This window comes from Monodelphis domestica, chromosome 2 (genome assembly GCF_027887165.1).
Source record: "Monodelphis domestica isolate mMonDom1 chromosome 2, mMonDom1.pri, whole genome shotgun sequence".
NCBI classification, from domain to species: domain Eukaryota; kingdom Metazoa; phylum Chordata; class Mammalia; order Didelphimorphia; family Didelphidae; genus Monodelphis; species Monodelphis domestica.
In genome coordinates, this window is record NC_077228.1 from 101,486,917 (window position 1) to 101,495,199 (window position 8,283).

Consider the following 8,283-nt stretch of genomic DNA (forward strand, 5'->3'; position numbering starts at 1 on the left):
AAAAGGAAACGTGCCCCTTCTCCTCTCCAGTTTAATGTATGACATCCATGCTGTGGGTGAAAGAAACTTCATCCTGGATAACACCAAAAAGAGAGCCTCCATAAGGTAGAACTAAGGTTGCAGCTAGCTACAGCTACACAGCCAATGGAAGGAAGCTTCTTTCATTCACTGGATAGGCAAATGCTGGATGTCTTCACCCAAAAGCAGGTCTCTGGCATCTCCTACATGGGGACCTCTATCTTAAGAGGCTTGCATATGCACCAAAACCCATCTGATGTTATGCAGTAAATTGTTCTGCTGGTATTCTCACTTCTATTTACATAAGTCTCTTCAAACCATCTATTTTCTCATTTCTTATAGGACAATCGTATTTCATTGTTCTACAATTTATTCAGTCATTCCTCAATGGATAGAATCCCTTTAGCTTCTAAGAGGGTTTTGCCACCATAAGAAGAACCACTATAAAAACTTTTGTATGAAAAGGACTTTGATCTTTGGGAAGGAATAGGTGGAGTAGTGAAAAAAGCTAGGTCAAAGGGCATATGTTATTTAGTAACTTTAATCACTTTCCAAAATGGCGGTATCCATTCACAGGAACACCAATGGTATATCAAAGTGCCTATTTTCTCACAGCTTCTCCAACATTTATCATGACCTTTTTTTTGTTTTCTTGGCCAATATGATACTATGAAGTAGGATTTATAAGAAAGAATGCTATCCACATCAAGAGTAAGAAATGTGAAAGAAAGCATATGACGTAGCACTTGTTTATATGGGTATAGAATTTGGGGTGTGGGTTTTAAAAATTACTCTATTACAAAAATGAATAATATGGAAATAGGATTTGAGTGATAATATATGCATAACCCAATGAAATTGCTTGTCAACTCAGGAAGGGGGGGTAGAGAAAAGGGGAGAGAGACAATAAGAATACTGTAATCATGGGGAAAAATTAAAAATTAAAAAAAAATAAATTTCTTTCTATGTCCCAGTTTATGATCCTATGATCTCTCCAGTCAACTTTGAACACAGTGATTCGTTCAAGTAGCACCTCAGCTGTGGAAACCTCTCCTGTCTGCTGCTGATTCTGTCTCTCACGCATAGGGAAAGAGTAAGACAGTAAACCCTACATCATCATTTTTTATGGTGTCACCAATACCCATTGCCAAACACCAGTATTGCTAGCTAAGTTATGGGTCTCTGGCTAATAGCTGTTTAAAGTTCCCCAACTCATGAAGTCAGCTTCACTCTTAATGCTACACATTTAACAATGTGCCCGTTGCACCGGCATACCTCTGAAGCTGAAGTCAAAGCTATGAAATTTCTGCTCTGCCATGTAAACTGGGTCTACTTCCTGTGTAAAATCAGTTTACTCTATTTGCACTGATAATACTGTATTTACCCTACACAATGCTTTACTATATAGACTCTCTTGGATCTGTTTGCCTACCTTTTTATTTGGTTGTTAAAAATGAAGCTTTAATGAAGGGAAGGGTTGAGTTTACTTGAAGACCATCATTATAATAAATGCGCAATGAAAGCAGTGAGCTTTAAAAATAGTGTGGAATCAGTCAGGCACACTAATAGACCATTGGTGGAACTGTGAAATGGTCCAACCATTCAGCAAGGCAATTTGGAATTAGGCTAAAAAGAAAAAAGCTAATTAAAGGTCCATACCCTTTTGACTCAGAAAGCACATTGCTAGACAAATACTCTGAGGAGATCAGAAACAAAAAAGACTTATGAACACCAAAATATTTATAGAAGCACTTTTTTGTGGCAGTAGAGAATTCAAAGCAAAATCAATGGTCATCGATTGGGGAATGGCTACACAAATGTAACAGAAAATTATGGCACCAAGAGAGGCAATTAATATGAAGAATTCTGAATCAGAACCAGCAAAACAATTTAAATGATAACTGTAACATGGTAAAAGGAAAGAACAACAGAACAAATGAAAAGGAAGACTTTATTATTATAATGGCAAAGCTTACCCTGGAGAAGAGTTACAAACATATTTCCTTCCCCTCTTACCACTACAGAGAGGGGAAATTATGCACATATAATATTGTGTGTAATATAAAACATGATAAATACATGCAATATAAAACATGATATTAGGTAGAGTCAATGTGTTCTTAAGTTATGCCAAATTGCATTTCTCTCTTTTTTCATCTTTGTTACAAAGGACAGCTTGTAAGATAAGAGATGTAAGAGGAATGTTTTCAGAAATGAATATGATGAGAAATCAAAAGAAACTAATAAAAATAAAATCATTTTAACAGTGTGAAATTGATTCTAAGAGCCATCATGATGCAGTCATGTGATCAGTAATCTGTAGAATTTTAGAAGACAGAGAAGTATCAAAGATCAACTAGTTCAACCTTACTTTGAGAGGTAATGGAATTGAAGCCCTGACGGGGGGAATCATGACTTAAAGTCATATAAAAGATTAGAGGATGGGCTAGGAATAGAGCCCAGGTGCCCTGCTGCCACTGTTCTTCCCATTACATAGCACTGGTCTCTGTTAAGTAGAAGTATTGTTGTTATGATTATAAGCTAAGGAAAGCTGTGTAGTGTAAAGGTCAAAGACTGTAGGGATGTTACCTTTCCTCTCTGGGCATCAGTTTCCCATTAAATGAGAAAGTTTAAATAGCATACTAAGGAAAGGTAAGAAAATGACAATCATTTCTGACTCATGCTTTTTTCTCAGCTCTGAACAGCTAAATTATCAATACATGGAGGGTAGTTTAGAATATTCTTGAGGAATTTGCATTTATACATTCATACTGATATATTTGTATTTATAATGCATTTGTACATTACATATATAAATTATATTATATACTATATACACATATATATTACTTAGTGTGTGCATTATAGGCATAGGTGCACATATATTGAATTTTATCAAATATATAAATGTAGATATTCCAGGTAAGAGTGATAGTTACAACACTGATACATAATGGAAAGATGGAAGGCAAGGAGAGGCTTCACAAATTTTTGTCTAAGACAGATGCAGAGAAAACAAAACCCTGTTTATTATTTGTTAATTTACAAGATTTGTGGATTATAAGAAAGTATTCAACTTAGAGCAAAATAGAGTCATTTTTTTTTTAATTGGTAAAAACCATTCACACCGAATGGAATGTAACTTTATTCTTTTTTTTTTCCTTTTAATGCCTCCCACACACACACACACACGCACGCACACGCACACACACGCACGCACACACACGCACACACACACACAAAGCCCTTGTCATCTTTGACAGAAAACCAGAGCAGCTCCATTTCATGAATGATAGCACAATTAAAGCTAAAATAATACAAAAATAATTTGAAAAATTCCTTGTACTGTACACTCTCCAATAAAGCAAGAAAGATAAATGACCATCTTTTTCTAATAGCCAGAAAAATGTGTGTCTACTCAGTTGGGCTTTGCAGTTCAGTTCGGTGCGGCCCACACAGTGTGCATAATGTGTGTGGTCAAATGGATAGTTCCTATGCAGAATAGAAGCCCCTAATCGGTTTATCTATTTTCTTCTAATTTTTAAACTACTTAACAATTTAGAGTACTACAGTATCACGAGAAACAATGACTTTACATGATTGCTTCTTTGAAATACTAAGAACTTGTACACACTTATTTGGCTTGTAAAGGACTGAAATATTACAGATAATGTAATCTAACTTTGCCTTTAGAGAATATGGCTCTTAAAAACTGATTCTCTGAATTCCAGAGTGAGGGACCTTGTTTGACTTCTGAAGCTAACTTGGATGGGGTCAATGGGCCGGTGTTGTCTTCCCTGTGGTTTTTAAATGGATTTCAAAACTTGAGGGGTTCATTCTTTAGGGGTCTTGGATTTTCGACCGTCAGGGCCAAATGTGTTCCCTTGTATTCTCTGAGAGGAGGGCACTTTTAAACACCTCTACCCTGCTTGGGTGGCGGGCGTACGAGGTGCAAAAAACACAGTGTTAACTCAATACTGCATATAATTCTTGAAAGTCACAAAAAAATAGAAAATGTGTACCATATCACAGGTTTTTACATTGAAAGCTCTGTGTGTGTGTGTGCGTGTGAGAGAGAGAGTGATTATATAGAGGAATATACATGTTGCCCACATTTATGAAATCTTGTGTCTTCTTTTTCCTGAAAATCCCTCTCTCATGCCCCTCCGAAAACTTTCTAGCCAGTAAAGGATCAATTTTCATATTATTTGGTTGTGGTTTTTGCCTTCTTCTTCTTCATCTTCTTTTTTAAAAAATTGTTTCCCATTCTCCCTCCCCTCCCAAGTTTCTTTTTAAAAGTCTCAGACAAGAGAACAAAGATTAACCTCTTTTATGCAGTAATAGAAATCGCTGGACTTCCATTGGAAATGCACTTGGAAAATTCTCTCATTTGGAACTGGGCAGTCATGTTTTATTCATTTTAAAAACCTGGTCAAAGGATCATCCCCCAGCTGGTTTTTGTATACTCACTAGCAAAAGGGCTGCCTACAATTTCTAGATTGCAGTAGGAAAAGCTTTCCCCTTCCTCGTCAAGTTATGGCTCAGGACAACCTTAATAAACCGTCTAGATACCTCTTCCATTTGGCCTAAAATTTCCAGCCATTCCCAAGGAGCGTTTTCATGTCTGCCAAAGCATTGGTTCTACGGCACACCCCTGCACCTCCACCAATTTTGTCTTTTTTCTTGTTGGCTCGAGTTTAGTGTCGAAAAAAGATTAGAAAGGATATAGAAATAAGTTGATTTTTTTTGTTTTGTTTTGTTTTTAGTAAAAGTCTTCTGTCCTTAGGGAAATATAACACTTATTAAATATTTTTTCATAAAATTTGTTAATAACCTTCATTTGCCTTTTCTTTCTTTCATTTTTTTCCCCTAGAGTCGACAGGTACGGGAGGGATAGTGTCTCTCAGCAGCAGTCCTTTAAGATGGAGTTGAACTCAGTGAGTCCTCACCATAAAAGGATCATAAACTTACTGGGTTAGATCAACCTAGTTACCCCTAAGCTGCCAAGTTTTGTTTTAAATTATTATTATTTTTAGCTGCACCATATATGATTCCTTGTGCCATTTTCTTTTGTCTGTTTTTTTTTTTTCTTGATGACCCTGAGCGATGGCTTCCTTCTCAGTTCCAACATTATTCAGCCTTCCTTGTTTTCCTCATTTTGCCGATGTAGGCTTCAAAGAAAAAATGACAGAAGAGTACAAAGTAGCTGACGTACATGAGAGAAGACCAGATGATATTCTGAACATGAGAGTGGCATTGGTCTTGCTGCATCCAGTAGAAGACCAGGTAATTGACTACGAGACCCATCAACATCTGTGTGATCTGGGAGAGGGTGATGAACATAGCAAACTTCCTGGAGACCCGGAAGCCCGCCGCCCGCAGGGCGTAGTAAGAGTACATCACCGCGTGCACCCCGTAGTTCATCGTCATGAACCAGCCGCCTCCAGCCACCATGTCCTTGTAAGAGTACCAAGAGTAGAGAAGCACAGTGATATGGTGGTACCAATGCAGAAAGATGAGTTTCTGTTTTCTAAGAATAATGAATATTGTATCTCCAAGTTCCGGTGCTTTGCTTAATACAAATGCATAAGCCCAAAATTTGCTGACAGGTCCAATGTAAAAACTCTGATCACAAACTGATTGCTTCAGGCCTTTGGTCATCAAAATGTACACCATATAAGCACCAGTTCGAAGAGCACCGAATATACTGAAGACTGCAAGGCTCAGGGACCACAACACAAGAGGTTTCCTCAGCTCAAACTTTGCTCGCTTGTTCATTAGGTGCCGACCACCGAATATAAAGGCAGCATACAGCGCTGAAAACAAGAACGATTTCTTCCAGTTCTCTTGCATCCACTGGATGGCTTCATTCTCGTTGAATTGCTTTTCAAATTCATATTCTTGCAAAGTCAACACTGACATGTTCATTGGAACTGGTTCTCTGAGTCCCTGCGTATTCTATATAAAAATATGTAAATTATCTGCAAAAAGCCTTTTCTCCCCTTTCTAGTATTCTCTACGGTCCTTCCCCCACCCCACCCCCAATTTCTCCTTCTCCCGGTGCAGCCTCTCTTGTCTCTCTCAGCTGTATCCTGGATTTAGCATTGCTTTTTCCTGCCCTTCCTATTCTCCTTCTCCGGTGTCTGGCCAAAATAGAGTCATAAAAGGAATTACTTTTGCATTTGCAGGACATTCTCCATGATGATGATGAACCTCTTTGCAGAGCACACACCCCTATTTTATGCCTCCTTTGATGACACACACACATACATATTATAAACCTGTATATATATACATATATGTACACACACACATACTTATGTATGCCTATCTATTTGGTTCCTTTCATTTTTGTCCATGACCTTGTTGGCATTTGTGCCTACCAACAGAATTTTTGGTTCCAGTGCTATGGACATTTTAATTATTATATTTGTGTAATCCCAATTACTTTCCAAAATGATTGTACCAATCTATAGCTTCAACAAAAATACATTTTCTTTTATTTCCATACCATTCCTTTCTTTCTACAACCTTTCTAACATGTTCCATTCCTGACTTTTTGTCATCTTTACCAATTTGCTAGCTTCATGTTTTGAAAACAATTCTATTTTTAAAACAAGCATTACAAGATGTTGTCACATCTCTCATCTCTCCATTTGAGAGGAAAACAAATATTTGTTGACTAAAGCAATTTCTGATCTCTGATGGCATCCTTGCTGTAGAATTTGATCGATATTATTTAAAATGCTAAAGGAAAATACTAATAATCAGAGTAAATGAATTTTCTTTTGTTCCCTTCCCATTTTATGACACTTATTTTGTTTGAATAAGTCAAGTTAGAGTTGTAATTACACAATATCTTCTTAGACCTCTTTTCTTCTTATTTGTTATTGATTTTTATTTTTGCTCTAATCAATAGTCTTGCTTCATAGACTTAACTTCCCTTACAATTAAAACCACTTTGATTCCAAAATTATTCTACTGTTGATTATCAGGCATTGTCTGCATTAGATATATTTGATTTCATTTTTCGTGATGATCAGAATTCACCAAGTCCAGAGACTTTTAACTTTTCTTCTTAAAGAAAATTCATAATGTAGGGCAGTGAATCTATTGAATTATCTAAAAAGTCTTCAGCTACTTTCATTTCTTAACCTCAAACCTTATTTTCCCCCTTGTACCTACTTTGGCATGGAAGAAATGGAAATTCTTGGGTACATGATTTGGAGGATATTATTAGGAACTTTCCTAAGATTTTTATATTGCAACCTCTACAACAATATTGGTACATGAGATATTTTTCTTTATGGCATTTTTTTTTCATTTACACCTATAATGAGCCCTATGTGGCAACATAGTCAAGGTTCTTAGGAAATTATTTCTTGTTTCCTTTGAACACAATAAAATCAACTCTAACAATGCTTTTATTTGCTTCTCTGAGAAAAAAACTCTGAGTCATACTTCCATTTAGCTGCAACTTCCTTCTGTATTCTGGATTGATTTATAACAAGAATATAAACATTTATGTGATTGCCTTTCTCCAGTTGTGCACTGATTTGTTCACTGAGCAAACTCTCATATTAAATTAAGCATTAAATTAACTTTTATCAGTGATTAAAATACTGCTTGATTCCTAGTACCCTTTGCCTCCTTTTTCACCATTGTGTCACCATCATCTCAAATTCCAGGAATTTAGATTAATGTCCTATTTCTTTTTTTTTTTAATTTTAAACATTATTTTATTTGGTCATTTCCAAACATTATTCACTGGAAACAAAGATCATTTTCTTTTCCTCCCCGCCCCCCCCCCCACCACGTTTCCCTCTCCCATAGCAGACACACAATTCCACTGGGTATCACATGTGTTCTTGACTCGAACCCATTTCCCTGTTGTTGGTATTTGCATTAGAGTGTTCATTTAGAGTCTCTCCTCAGTCATATCCCCTCAACCCCTGTAGTCAAGCAGTTGCTTTTCATCGGTGTTTTTACTCCCACAGTTTATCCTCTGCTTGTGGATAGTATTTTTTAGATCCCTGCAGATTGTTCAGGGACATTGCATTGACACTAATGGAGAAGTCCATTACCTTCGATTGTACCACAATGTATCAGTCTCTGTGTACAATGTTTTCCTGGTTCTGCTCCTTTCGCTCTGCATCACTTCCTGGAGGTTGTTCCAGTCTCCATGGAATTCCTCCACTTTATTATTCCTTTTAACACAATAGTATTCCATCACCAACATATAACACAATTTGTTCAGCCATTCCC

At 36.7% G+C, this 8,283-nt stretch overlaps 1 protein-coding gene across 1 annotated transcript; it reads right to left on the minus strand.

Moving 5' to 3' along the window:
* Positions 1-3,984: 3,984 nt before the first annotated feature.
* LOC100020799 (elongation of very long chain fatty acids protein 6) lies at positions 3,985-6,159 on the minus strand. The gene has a single exon (XM_007481027.3). The coding sequence runs from the start codon at positions 5,944-5,946 to the stop codon at positions 5,149-5,151; it is 798 nt and encodes a 265-aa protein (XP_007481089.1). The 5' UTR covers positions 5,947-6,159; the 3' UTR covers positions 3,985-5,148.
* Positions 6,160-8,283: the final 2,124 nt, after the last annotated feature.